The sequence below is a fragment of the Pongo abelii genome, chromosome 18, assembly GCF_028885655.2.
Source record: "Pongo abelii isolate AG06213 chromosome 18, NHGRI_mPonAbe1-v2.0_pri, whole genome shotgun sequence".
NCBI classification, from domain to species: Eukaryota; Metazoa; Chordata; class Mammalia; order Primates; family Hominidae; genus Pongo; species Pongo abelii.
Window position 1 is genome coordinate 56,459,911 of NC_072003.2, and position 14,910 is coordinate 56,474,820.

General features: G+C 38.9%; 1 protein-coding gene across 4 annotated transcripts in view; it reads left to right on the top strand.

Moving 5' to 3' along the window:
* RSPRY1 (ring finger and SPRY domain containing 1) overlaps positions 1-14,910 on the top strand; it is a 51,098-nt gene that overhangs the window by 4,780 nt on the left and 31,408 nt on the right. For all 4 annotated transcript variants that reach the window (XM_009250753.3, XM_009250754.4, NM_001132707.1 and 1 more), the window contains 2 exon segments: positions 10,757-11,261; positions 14,312-14,364. In XM_009250753.3, coding sequence (XP_009249028.1) covers positions 10,912-11,261; positions 14,312-14,364 — 403 coding nt within the window. In that variant the 5' untranslated portion in view covers positions 10,757-10,911.

Below are 14,910 nucleotides of genomic sequence, written 5' to 3' on the forward strand. Positions count from 1 at the left end.
TTCTTACCCCTCTACCTCCTGAAGAATTGCTTTCGCTCCTGTGTTCCCTTAATGCAGTGATTCTCAAGATGTGGTTCCTGCCCAATCCCTCCACATGGGAAATATAGCTCTGGTTTTTTTTGTTTTTTTTTTTAAGTTCTTATTGCTTCATAATTGTTCATATTTAGGTATGCCAAGGGCTACTTATTAATAACCTACCAAGTGAATTACTAAGGATTACTAAAACATGGTATTCATAATCTAAAACTAGAACAATATTGGAGTTTACTGTGGTCTCTTAATACTTTTTTCGCCCAGGAAGTCTGTCCTGGGAAACCTGGCACCAGTACAAGCTTCTCACATGTCATATGCAGAATGGGGATTCCTGCAGTATTCAGGAAGTGTGCTTAGTTTGGAGTGCATCATCTGTATTGTCTCAAAATGATCACAGTTTTCATCATGATTCCTCTTTTTTTATTAGAATTTTTATTTAGCTTCATCTTTATCAATTTAATTTATAGGTTTTTTGTTTACTTTTCATTGGGCGGGGATATTTATACCAACAATATTTTGGCTTATAATGTAAGACATAAATGTGTTACAATGCAAAGATAGATTCTGTAGTCCCCTTTTGCTATTGCTGATTTGTATAGTCACCTAAAAACTTGCTCACACAGAGGTACTTCAGTGTTACCAAAGTTCCTTTTCTACTGGAAAACTGATGGAACAAGAGGCCTCCTTCTTGTAGATGCTTTATCTGTAGTCTTTGGGTGGGGAGCTAAGTTTGTCCCTTTGGTCAGGAGCATGAGGGACCTTTTTCCATCTTTCCTCACTGCCTGCCATATAAGCATTGGATATATAGTTATTGAATGGTGTTGTCTCAGTTTTTCAAAATGGTAAATATTTTGGAGAGACTTTATGTTACAGATTTTAGAATAAATTCACCTAAGATATTTATTGAATATGTATTAGGGTCTAATAAGTATCCAAATGAGTATGCAGTATGAGTGTTTTAGACATCATTTAAAGTAGACATCATTAAGGAAATTTTGATATTCATGCTGCTTATATATTTTATTTGCTTTTCTTAAAAGCAAAGAGTTTTCTATAATAGAAAAAATCCTTTTCCTTCAGATTTGTGTATATTTGAATAACATATGATCTCCTATTATTTGGCCTCCTGGGGGGAAAACCACAAGTACTATGGAATATTACATTTGTTTTTCTTCCCTGTACTGCAACCATCATAAGCACTTAACTCAGTTCTTCCTTAGTATTTTTTGGGAGGCCAAGGCAAATTTTTCAATCCTTAAGATTTTGGCAGGGATTATTTACTTCCCGTTTTTTACTATCATTTGCTTCCGGAAATTCCTTACTCTATCCTAGGCCTAAATTTTATTTTTTAATAAATTCTTTGAATGCTGAAAGGATTTCTTTTCTCCTTTGTACCGTTTTAGGTCAGGACTATATTCTGTAATTCTTTCTGACCACAGATGCACTGCTACTAGGTTAAAAAAGCTCTCAACTTTTTAGAGGAAGGTTTTTCCAGAGACTCTTTTTTTTTTTTTTTTAAAGGTCTCACTCTGTCTCCTAGGCTGAAGTGCAGTGGTGCGATCATGGTTTACTGCAGCCTCGACCTCCCCAGCTCAGGCAATCCTCCCACCTCTCACTCCCACTGCCCTTCCCAGTAGCTGGACTATAGGGTCCAAGCCGCCACTCTGGCTAATTTGTGTATTTTTTGTAGAAACAGGATTTCGCCATGTTGCCCAGGCTGGTCTCAAATTCCTGGGCTCAAGCTGTCTGCCTGTCTTGGCCTCCCAGAGTGTTGGGATTACAGGTGTGAGCCACCATGCCCTGCTCAGATAGTCTTTCAACCAGAAAAAATATCTACTTTCAAAGGTGTGCTTTCTTAAAGATCCTCAGTGCATAAGGGAAATGTCAGAATCATCCAGTGCTTTTCCCAGACTTCTTGACAGTTACAATTCAGGGATTAATGGTACTCTGTGTGACTTAAACCTACGGATAGATAGCTTTGGACATCTGGGAGGCAAGTAAAAATGCCTCATCAAGACAACCTTTCTTTTTGGGGGAAAAGTAAAATTCCAACCAAATATTTCACAATCTACCCCCTTCTTACCTTCCCCAACAAAATACCAGAGGCTTTAGAGTCTAAAGACAGAAACACTCTTGTTGGAACATCTTTAGGTAGTTTCTGTTTCAGCTGGCAAGTGTAATCTTCATGCATTACCAAATCAGTATTGTTGACTTCAGAGTTTTCCCCATTTAAACACAATCTTCAGTAAGAAGATTGTGGTCTTTGGGGTGTTCTGCAGGATTTTTTTTTTTTTTTTGAGACAGAGTCTTGCTCTGTCACCCAGGCTTGAGGGTAGTGGGATGATCTCGGCTCACTGCAACCTCCACCTTCTGGGTTCAAGTGATCTTCCCACCTCAGCCTCCCAAGTAGCTGGAATTACAGGCACACGCCACTGTGCCTGGCTAATTTTTGTATTTTTTAAAGCAAATATGTTTCTAGATAATGTTCTCTATCTTGATAGGGTTTGAGTCACAGGTGTATGCATTTGATAAAACTCAGCAGGTTACTCTGCTTAAGATTTGCACATTTCAGCTGGGTGCGGTGGCTCACGCCTGTAATTCCAGCACTTTGGGAGGCCAAGGCGGACAGATCATTTGAGGTCAGGAGTTTGAGACCAGCCTGGCCCACATGGTGAAACCCCATCTCTACTGAAAACACAAACATTAGCTGGGTGTGGTGGCATGTGCCAATAATCCCAGCTACTCAGGAGGCTGAGGCAGGAGAATTGCTTGAACCCGGGAGACGGAGGTTGTGGTAAACTGGGATCACACCAGTGCACTCCATCCTGGGCAACAGAATGAGACTCCGTTTAAAAAAAAAAAAAAGATTTGCACATTTCAGTGTATGTAAATTCGACTCCTAAAAACTTGAAGTTTATTGAAGTCTAATTAGTGATATGCATGCTGAATTATTTAAGAGAAAGTATACTGATGCCTATAGTTTACTTTGAAATATGTAAAAAAAAAACTGTATGGATTAATGATGGATATAGAGATGGGTAGTGATAAAGCAAGTTTAGTAAAATGTTAGTAGTAGAATCTAGGTGGTGGGTATATAGTTCACAGTTTACAGTGAACTCTAATTCAATTTTCTGTGTGTTTGGAAAATTTCATAATAAAATATTGGGAGTGGGGAGTAAATGTGATGATAGAAGCTATCTCTTTAACACACTTAGGGAAAAATCCAAAAACATTTTCTGAGAGAACATCATTAAAATTTTCAGGATGTTACACATTTTGCTATTCATGCTATTTGACTTAGCCTTTGTGGGGGAGGGTTGAAAAAAAAGTCACATCCTCTAACACTATTTTGGAATGATAAGGTGAAGATTATAACAATAATAATTTAGTGCCCAAAGTCTGGTTTTTCTTCTTTATGGTCACTCTTTTAATCAGCTTTTCCTTCCTAGGCAGTGTAATTCTGCAGTCCTATTTTCAAAGAAAAGAAAGTGTTCTTTCTCACTGATCTGTACTATGGCTGAATGCAAGCAAATATTTGAAGAGATGAATCATTGATTCCTGGACCATTTGTCAGAGAGGGTTAGACTAGTTGGCCAGATGTCTCCATGGTGAGCTGTTTATGATGGTAGAGGTCTGTGTTTTATAAAGACAGTGAGTACCAGAACCTTACTGCTTTAACACCAAACTTACCAAGACCCTAAGTTTGATTATTTTTTTGTCTCAGAGCAGCTTTAAAAAAATATAAAGTGTTAGGTGCTTCATTTGCCCCCAAGAAAAAAGAAAAAACATGTAAAATGTAAAAATCTAATAAATAATATAGAAATGGAGAGAATAGTCTTTAGTTTCTTTTTTAAAAAGGCAAGAAGCAAAATTAATAATACCACACTTCAGAGAAATAGATTTGCAAAGGAAATATTCGATCATAATTATGCTCTTGCAGCAAAATTGTTATCAAGAGTATAATATTAGGCTGGGCACGGTGGCTTATGCCTGTAATCTCAGCACTTTGGGAGGCTGAGGTGGGCAGATCATCTGAGATCAGGAGTTCAAGACCAGCCTGGTGAACATGGTGAAACCCCATCTCTACTAAATGTACAAAAATTAGCCGGGCGTGGTGGCAGGCACCTGTAATCCCAACTATTCGGGTGGCCGAGGCAGGAGAATCGCCTGAACCCGGGAGATGGAGGTTGCAGTGAGCCAAGATCACACCATTGCACTCCAGTCTGGGCAATGAGAGTGGAACTCCGTCTGAAAAAATAAAAATAAAAAAGTATAATGATATTAAAAGTATTGCCATTTAGGTGGTAAGAAGAGTCTTTCTACTAAGCACTGGGGCATCCAGTGATAAAAATTATTAAATCAGTTGATGTTTGCCACAGATATGTATTTAAATTGTGTGACTAGCTTTTTTTTTTTTTGTCTCAAAGTTGACTTCACCAGCTAATGTTGTCTTTGAAGTTAAGGTAAAGAATATAGGTATTGGCCAGGCATGGTGGCTCACGCCTGTAATCCCAGCACTTTGGGAGGCTGAAGCGGGTGGATCATGAGGTCAGGAGTTCAAGACCAGCCTGGCCAACATATTGAAACCCCGTCTTTACTAAAAATACAAAAAATTAGCTGAGCGTGGTGGCACGCGCCTGTAGTCCTGGCTACTCGGGAGGCTGAGGCAGGCGAATCACTTGAACCCAGGAGATAGAGGTTGCAGTGAGCCGAGATCGCACCACTGGACTCCAGCCTGGCGACAGAGTGAGACTTCATCTCAAAAAAAAGAAAAAAAGTATATATATATATATAGGTATTACAGATGTGTCGCCTTTATATAATCTCATCTTACTCATTTTCTATTCCGTTCAGTCTCTTAACCCTTGATGATATTACCCTTAAGCAGCGTACCATTTAGGTTCATTTTGATGCTTCATAAGATGGACCTCATGGGAAATATATGGAGCCATTTTTTTCTTTGTTTTGATATGTACTGTACATGTCACTTACGGATGTAACCATTCTAATGGCTTTTTAGGCTGACCTCTCCAAAGGACTGTATTCAAAGATAGTCTTAGTTCATTTTACTGGACAAGGAAATTAATATTTTTGACCCAAGAAGAATTGCCCTTTAGTATTTCAGTTTGCCCCCTAGTTCAGTCAGTGTGTCCTTCCTGCTGTGCCAGGTTCTGTGGTAGGTTCTATACACAGTGATTTTCAAATGTGGCTGCCATCAGAGTCACTTGGGGAGCTTTTAAGAAAACACAAGCTTGGGCCGGCATCCCAGAAATTCTGATTCTGGTTATTTGTAGTGGGGCCAGGGATTTGCATTTTAATAAGTACTCTAAGTGATTCTAATGCCACCTATGGGATGATCAAGCTACAATCCCTCCCAAGATTCTCTGTCTAAAAATATAGGTAAGTATAGGTTACAGATAAGTAAAAATTACTTCAGTAGGGGGTAGTTCTGTAAAAGATAAATTCATTAGTTTTCTTAGTGAGTTTAACTCAAGTTTTACTCCGGAATCCCTCTCCCCCAGGTTATTTATTTATTTCTGATTAGATATGTGCTCATTTTATAACATCTTGCATTTTTTTGATCCAGTTTAAGTGTTAGGCACTGTGCCATGCATATTACATGCATTATTTCATTTAATCCCCACAGTGGTACTGTGAGATAAGAACTGTTACTATGTCTGTTTTTTAACATGTGTCAAGAGTCAGGTTAATTAGGATGCGTATCAGTAAATATTGCAGGGCTGGGACTTTCACCTAGTCTGACAACAGAGTGTGTACTGTGCTATGGTGGCTTCTGGTATTGTGTGTAAAATCTGTAAGCTGAGTTTTATTGTCTTAAAGCAGTGGTCCTTGGAAAGTGGGCCACATAAAGCTTTTTTTGAATGGATAAAACAAAGTTGTCTAAAGTGTAATTGATTAGCTTTCACCCAGTCTTTTGCCTACAGTCCACCACTTCTCTGTAAAAAAAAAATACCATGAATGACAGCCATTTCCAGTTTAAAACCTATAGGTTTTCAGTGCCAAATAAATCTGAAAGATCATCTACTTTGTTCATTTATGTGCCCTGTCTGTGGCTGTAGCCCGCAAGAGTACTCTGTGTAGTCATCTCAGAAAGTATTTAGAGGTAACAGCTCTTGTTTTTTCCTTGTACGTTTCATAGGCTTGCCTTTATAAAATGCCTTACAGCTTCTTCCACCTAATTAACCTCTTCTTTACACTTGGTTTTCACAGCTGGTCCTTTTTATTTAAAAAAAAAAAAAAGTCTTTAGCTTTAAAGTATTTACAGTTTGTTTAAAAGCCTCATTTTCTTCTCTGACAAATTTTATAGTTGACATTTTCTGGGTCATTTAAGGAAAATTGCTCTTTTGGAAGAAACTGAGTCAAAATGCACTTTAGTTCAATTTGGAAAAAAAACTTAATTTTTGTCTTCTTACCTTCATATTTAGTCAGTTTTTGTTTTCTGTTTTTGTTTCTTCAAAGACAGGGTCTAGCTCTGTCACATAGGCTGGAATGCAAAGACACCATTATGGCTCACTGCAGCCTCAACTTCCCAGGCTCAAGTGATCTTCCCACCTCAACCTCCTGAGTATCTGGGACCACAGGTGTGCACTACCATGTCCAGCTAATTTTTTAATTTTTTCTGTAGAAATGGGGTCTTGCTACATTACCCAGGCTGGTCTCAGCCTCCTGGGCTCAAGCAATCTTCCCAACTCAGCCTCCCAAAGTGCTGGGATTACAGGCATGAGCCACCATGCCCAGCCTATCACATTTAGTCAGATTTAAAAAAAATCTGCATGTATTGGATATCTTCCAGTCACCTTAAAATTGTACTAAATGGGCCGGGCACGGTGGCTCACACCTGTAATCCCAGCACTTTGGGAGGCCGAGGCAGGCGGATCACGAGGTCAGGAGATCAAGACCATCCTGACTAACACAGTGAAACCCCATCTCTACTAAAAACACAAAAATTAGCTGGGCGTGGTGGTGGGTGCCTGTAGTCCCAGCTACTCGGGAGGCTGAGGCAGGAGAATGGCATGAACCTGGGAGGTGGAGCTTGCAGTGAGCTGAAATCATGCCACTGCACTCCAGCCTGGGCGACAGAGCGAGACTCCATCTCAAAAAAAAAAAAAATTGTACTAAATGGAAATCTGCATAGATTATTCTGTATTCAGTGTATAAAAACCTTAGGAAAAAATGATAAAGTTTAAGAATTTAAGATCCAACAAACCTCTTTTTAACTTCTTTTCTCACAGGCACCCCCAAGATGATTTCTTCTTCATTATTCCTAAATACTTTTATGTGTTGGCATTAAATTGTAACTTTATAGGATCCCCTATTCTTTTTGCTTTTTTTCCCCCTGAAATTACTGAGCAACAAGATCCCTGTTCTCTCCCCTTCAAGGCTTTGTTTTCTGGAACTTGACATTCTCAAATCATTGCCAGTTATTTTTAGTACGTGATTAGCCTCCCTTCCTCAGGTATGTTTTCCCCAATTTGGATTGAATCTACTGTTTGCATCTTGTTTCCCATCCCACCTTCATACAGATTGTGTGGAAAGGCTGTGGGGTATTAGAGAAGCCAGTGGAGTTCCCCTCTGCTGTGGCAATGTTGACACCACAGAGCATAGTCCTAGGACCCTTACCACTGTGAGGAAGGAGTTTGGAGTTAGCACTTCCCCAGGAGATGACACATTTCCCCAGAAGAGGTCCCATGTCTTTAATCCTGGACTACTCCCTTCTACCATCCCCAAAGTGTTAGTTGGGTTAGCCACAAGTTTTTATAGCATAGTGGTCGAGAAATTATGATAATCCAGAGTATGAATTTCTGTACAGCCTTTAAATGCATGAGGTAGTTATATATATACTGATATAGAAGGTTGTGGTATTAAAAAGAGCAAATCATAGAACAGTATTTATGGCTTCATTCTAGTTAGATTTAAAGAAAAAGTGGCTGGGCGCAGTGGTTGATTCCTGTAATCCCAGCACTTTGGTAGGCCGAGGCGGGCGGATCACGAAGCCAAGAGTTTGAGACCAGCCTGACCAACATGGTGAAAATCTGTCTCTACTAAAAATACAAAATTAGCCAGGCATGGTGGCGCGCGCCTGTAATCCCAGCTACTCAGGAGGCTGAGGCAGGAGAATCACTTGAACCTGGGAGGCAGAGGTTGCAGTGAGCCGAGATCGTACCATTGCACTCCAGCCTGGGCGACAGAGTGAGACTCCATCTCAAAAAAAAAAAAAAAAAGAAAAAGCTAGTTTGAAAGTATATAATAATAGATGTGGAGGCAAACATATGAAGCTTTTAAGAGGTTAGTTATCTCTGGGAAAGGCATGGGCTAGGTGGAGCAGAAGAGGAAGTTTCACATTCCATAGGCCTGTGCAGCATTTAGGTTTTAGAAATGAATGTGTATATTTTAAGGTTTCTAGATAAAGATTTTTTTTTTAATAAAATACGATTTCAAGTAAATACTCCAGTGGCACAATCATCTGACCTACTGGCCCAGAGCCAGACCTGTCCAAAAACCTTGAATCGTTTACCTCTCTTCACCTGAAATATTCTAACAGTGCCTTAGTGAAATTTCTGTGAGAGGACCCAGAGCATAGCTTCTTAAATGTTGCTTTTTCATCTTTCTCAGAAACCAGCATAATTTATAAGATCTGTAGAAATTCATTTCAGGGACCCTTTAAAGAGTTATTCCTATATCTGATTTCTGTTTCGTCTGTTCTTTTAAGCATTGAAATCTCTTAGTTATCTACCCTCTAAAGCAAATCATACTCTGATCCCCACAGTAATGGCAATGTTGTTACTTCGACTCTGCTGGTTTAGAATGTGTTCTTTTAAAAAGCTATTTCCAGCTGATCCTTGCATTATACTCCTACCTATATACTTCAGTCACATCCTTTTCAGTACAACCTCCAAATTTTGAAGACAGCCCGAGTGGTTTGGGGGAACCAAGAACATCTGTGGTATCACTTGGCCCAGCCATTGCTGTCTTAATAGCGAAAACATCTGTTGCCTCTCATTTCCTTTATCCTTTTCTTTCTCCTGTCTTGTTCCATCCCATTCCATTCTTTTCTCTCCCTTCCCTTTGCCTCCTCCCTCTTTATATATATTTTATTACATATGATTATATATATAAATATATATATGTGAAGACTTTCTGTCTCCATTTTTCTCTTTTTCTTCTATGTTTCCCCTGTAGCAGTAATCAAACTGGGAAAATAAAAAGAATTTGCCATGAATCTGTCTAAAATAATGGAAATAGGCTGGGCACAGTGGCTCACACCTGTAATCCCAGCACTTTGGGAGGCCGAGGTGGGCAGATAGCCTGAGGTCAGGAGTTCGTGGCCAACATGGTGAAACCCTGTCTCTACTAAAAATATAAAAACTGGCTGGGTGTGGTGGCAGCACCTGTAGTCCCAGTTACTCGGGAGGCTGAGGTAGGAGAATTGCTTGAACCCAGGAGGTAGAGGTTGCAGTGAGCCAAGATCATACCGCTGCACTCCAGCCTGGGTGATAGAGCAAGACTCCTCAAAAATAAGTAAATAAATAAACAAATAAAATAATGGAAGTAATATTTCTCTTCTAATTCCACTGAATTATAAATTTTGTTTATATTATTCCTGGTCAGTGCTCAAGGTATGAGGAATTAATTGTAACTAGCCAAATGTTGTGTAGAGACTACACACTAGCATAGTCTATTCCTTATGTGGCCTATTCTCCAGATGTCAGTCTTTTTACTTTTTGCTACCAGCCCATGTAGGTCTCCTATTTCTAAATCTTTATTTCCTTCCAGAATCTAACAGATTTTACCAGCTTCTTGAAGAGCTGGTTCTTTCATTAGGTTTTTAATGATAAACATACTTTGTGGGATGAGAATGGCCATCCATGAATTCCTGGAGGGCAGGAACTATTCCTTATTCATCTTTATTCTCCTAGTCCAGCGTGGTGCCTGGCACAAGGTGCTTAGTCAGTATTTTCAGGCAAAGATAAATTGGTGCATCTTATTCTGAACTTTGTAACAGACATGTGCTACAAACTGATCATTGTGAAAATACAACTTTTGTGATATCAGTTTTCCTTTCCCAAAACAAAGCCTTGCTTACATAACAGAAACACTTTGCAACAACTTGTATGAATTCTGTCAGTTCTTGAGTGAGCTTCCAATGGAGAACTCGATGCTTTTATTCTTCTTGATATCAAATGGTGCTATCATATTTGTATCGTAACTTTTTTTTTAACAACAAACGTCTGTAATTATTTTATTTAAAACTTGTTAAATTATCTTATGGGTTTAAAGTAAGGAGATAATTCGTTTTTTTAAAGATTTTTCTCTTTTTAACACCTACCTCTTACACAGAAAGACAACTCTTTTTTTGTGATAAAAGGGGCCCTTGGAAAAAAAATGCACACATCCTTCTAATGTATTTCTATATAGATAGGAAAAACTATACATGTGGTTTTAAAAAAATCAATGATAACTCCTCTGGTCTGTAAGAATATGGTTTGGCAATCAACTTTGTAACAGAATGATAAAAAGAAATTATTGATTGATTGCTAATTCTGTTATCCAAAGCTATCTCTTTGTATTGGAAACCTATAACAATAACCAAAGATAATTCTTCATTAGAATCCTAATATCTATAAAATCAGACTAGGAAAATTTGAGTAATTAAGTGGTCAAGAATCTTTTACTCATTTTCCTTTTTCTCATTTTCTTTTAGAACTGCCATTGGATGACCAGAATTCCCTGTAGTTGATAATGTTGGGAATAAGCTCTGCAACTTTCTTTGGCATTCAGTTGTTAAAAACAAATAGGATGCAAATTCCTCAACTCCAGATTATGAAAACAGTACTTGGAAAACTGAAAACTACCTAAATGATCGTCTTTGGTTGGGCCGTGTTCTTAGCGAGCAGAAGCCTTGGCCAGGGTCTGTTGTTGACTCTCGAAGAGCACATAGCCCACTTCCTAGGGACTGGAGGTGCCACTACTACCATGGGTAATTCCTGTATCTGCCGAGATGACAGTGGAACAGATGACAGTGTTGACACCCAGCAGCAACAGGCCGAGAACAGTGCAGTACCCACTGCTGACACAAGGAGCCAACCACGGGACCCTGTTCGGCCACCAAGGAGGGGCCGAGGACCACATGAGCCAAGGAGAAAGAAACAAAATGTGGATGGGCTAGTGTTGGACACACTGGCAGTAATACGGACTCTTGTAGATAAGTAAGTATCTGACTCACAGTCACCTCCAGTGGAATGAAAAGTGTTCTGCCAGGAACCATGACTTTAGGACTCCTTCAGTTCCTTTAGGACATACTCGCCAAGCCTTGTGCTCACAGGGCAAAGGAGAATATTTTAATTTTCCTTTAATGGCAGAGTAAATGATAAGATTTGATGTTTTTGCTTGCTGTCATCTACTCTGTCTGGAAATGTCTAAATGTTTCTGTAGCAGAAAACACTATAAAGCTATGATGTTTTTAGAGAATAGAGTAAATATGGAGTGAGTTTATGTTGCTAGCTACAATAGGAAATGGTTTCATGAAGGTTCACTGTTAATGGTACATGCCTGTCTATTCCACTGACCTCAGATTCAAGATAAGTTGTTTTACCAAGAACATGGCTACAGGCAACTTCTCTTGGCAACATAAGGACTAAGGTCAAGGAGAGTTTTCATTATCCTTTATTTGATCCTTTATCCCTTATTTGACTATCTTTAATCCATTTAGGAAGCTTGTCAGTTGATACTGCAAGGCACACCTGTACCTGTTTTGTCTTTTCCTCTGCTTTGTCTACCTCTAAATACAAAATCATAGATTGAATAACAGTGAAATTAAAGGGCATCCAAGTAGAAAAAAACATTTAACTTAAAGTTGTATACTTCAGTAGTTAAGAGCACAAAGCTTAGAACCATGATGGGCCTAGCTCAAGTTCTGGCCCAGTGCCTTACTAACTGTGTGACATTGGGTAAGTTACTTCTTGAAGCCTCAGATTTCTCATCTGTAAATGGGGGGATAATACTGTTCCCACAAGGATTATCATGAGATAATGTACATAAGGCATTCAGTATGGAGCTTTGTACTTAACAGTTGCTCAGTAGATGGTAGTATTTTTTAAAAAGTTACTTATGTGTTCTTTTTGCTTCAGGCCCTGCTAGTAAATTTAAGTATATAAACATTTGATAATCACATTTATAGAAACCCAGTTTCGTTCAGTTCCTCAAAAATTAAGCATAAAACAGAGTGTACCTGTGAATACAAACGAATTTTTAGAGCTGTATTAAACTTTTCCGTAAAATACTGGAGCATTTGTTAGTCTTCAGGAAGAATAATTTTTTGGCCAGACACAATGGATCATACCTGTAATCCCAACACTTTTGAGAGGCTGAGGTAGAAAGATAGCTGGAGGCCAGGAGTTCAAGACCAGCCTAGGCAACATAGGGAGACCCCATCTCTACAAAAAAAATTTAAAAATTATCCAGGTACAATGGCGCTTGCCTGTGATCCCAGCTACTCAGGATTCTAAGAACGGAGTACTGCTAGAGTCCAGGAGTTTCTAGCTGCAGTGAGCTATGATCGCACCACTGCACTCCAGCCTGGGCAATAGAACAAGACCCTGTCTCAAAAATTAATTAATTTAAAAAAATTTTTTTAATCCCTTGTACCAAATTGTAATAAAAGTTGTCCTTCCCAAATAAGGAAGTAAACCACAAGCAATGTTAATTTAAGCTCATTGGAAAAATGGGTGTGGAATAGACTTAGAGAGAGAGAGTTTTTTTGTTTTGTTTTGTTTTTAAAGAGACAGGGTCTCACTCTGTCACCCAGGCTGGCGTACAGTGGCGTGATCATGACTCACTGAAGCCTCAGCCTCCTGGACTCAAACCATCCTCCCACCTCAGCCTCCTAAGTAGCTTGGACTACAGGCGCGTGCTACTGCACCTGGCTAATTTTTTAAAAAGTTTTTGTAGAGCCAGGTCTTGTGATGTTGCCCAAGGCTGGTCTCAAATACCTGGACTCAAGCGCTTGTCCAGCTTCAGCCTCTTTAAGTGCTGGGACTGCAGATGTGAGCCCCCACGCTTGGCACCTTGCAATATTTTAAAAGAGAGTGACATAGTTATACAAACCTCTTTGTTTTTAACTTCTCTCAACATTGAAATCTATGTTGCTATATATAAATCTACAACTGCTTCTGACTATTACAGAGTATTCCCTTGTATGCCTGAAAGTATTATATTTTGTTACATTTTCATCTGGTGATGGTCACTTAGGTTACTGCCAAATTTTTGTTCTTACAAACAGCACTACAGTGAACAGCGCAAATATGCATCGATTTTTGGACCTGTGTAAAAATTTATCTACAACTGCTGGGTATATGCATACTTAATTTTATTATTGCCAGATCATTCTTCAGAAATGTTTGCATCAGTCAGTTATATTGTTGAAACAGGCAGCACCTAATGAGTACCTGAAATGACCATACTAATTCCCATATCACAAGGTTATTCTCAGGATTAAATGACTTAAAATGATAGTTTTTGGGGCTTTTTTTTTTTCCACAGTAAAACAGAGATCCACAATGTGTAAACAAATAAGTGGTGAGTTCTTAAGCAGTTGGAATTGTTTAATGGAAAACATTTGATTATTGAAGTTCCCCTGAAGGACTTTTTAAAGATTTCTGGGATCACACCACTGAATTAAGGTGTATAATGCCACTTTGGAGCAATCTCTAGAATGTTAAGTAGTTCCTTAAGTTTGGTTTTGTTTCTTATAATACCATTTTATGAAGTATAAGCATGTAGTGGTATTTCCAGAAGAAAACTTCAAAATGAAGATGTGTATATAGGCCCTTGCTTCCATAAGTCCTCAACCGGGATTGTCATCTCTCTTCCTGGCATTTCTCTGAGGTAAGTATGAAGATGATGTTGACCTTCCTGGCTTGTCTCAGTTGGCACTGGGCCTCTGAGTGTAAAGCTGAGAGTAGGCTGTGATCTCCAGTTTTAGTCCTGTGCTTTTACCCCAGGACACATAGTAGTCCTTGTCTGTACCCACATGCCCATTTTGTCTGTGGGTCATTGTGGACAGTGACTGAAAATTAGCACATATGGTATACATTCATCCTTACAGGTCATAGCTCAGATTGTCTCTTCTATCTCTTTCCTTACATTTGTGTTCATTTCTTCTGTCCGTTTTTACCTCCACACCTCAAGTTTGAATTCTTATTTGGAATTGTCATTTATTATTTCCTCAGGTTTAATGCCTTGAATTTTTTTTTTCCAGTGATCAGGAACCTCCCTATTCAATGATAACATTACACGAAATGGCAGAAACAGGTATTTTTCGTTTTGTTTTTATTACTTTATAATGAATATATAATAACGAATAAAAGCAGCCACCTTTTGTTTTTTGTTTTGTTTTGAGATAAAAGACTCCAAAAATACAGCATACATAACAATGAAAAAAGCCCTTACTGTATGGAAATTTCCCTGAGTAGGTATAATAGGCAATGCATATTATATCCTTTTTTTTTTTTGGCATTGATGGATCTTTCACCATACTGTTGTGGAATGGAGAGGAGACTATATATATATATATATATATATTTTTTTTTTTTTTTTTTTTTTTTGAGACAGAGTCTCACTCTTTTGCCCAGGCTGGAGTGCAGTGGCACGATCACAGCTCAACTACAGCCTCAAACTACCCTGGCCCAGGTGATCACCCCACCTCAGCTTCTCAAGTAGCTAGCACCACAGGCGCATGCCACAATACCCAGCAATTTTTCTGTTTTTTGTAGAGACAGAATTTCACCATATTGCCCAGCCTGGTCTTGTACTCTTGGGCTCAAGGGATCCTCCTGCCTCAGCCTCCTAAAGTGCTGG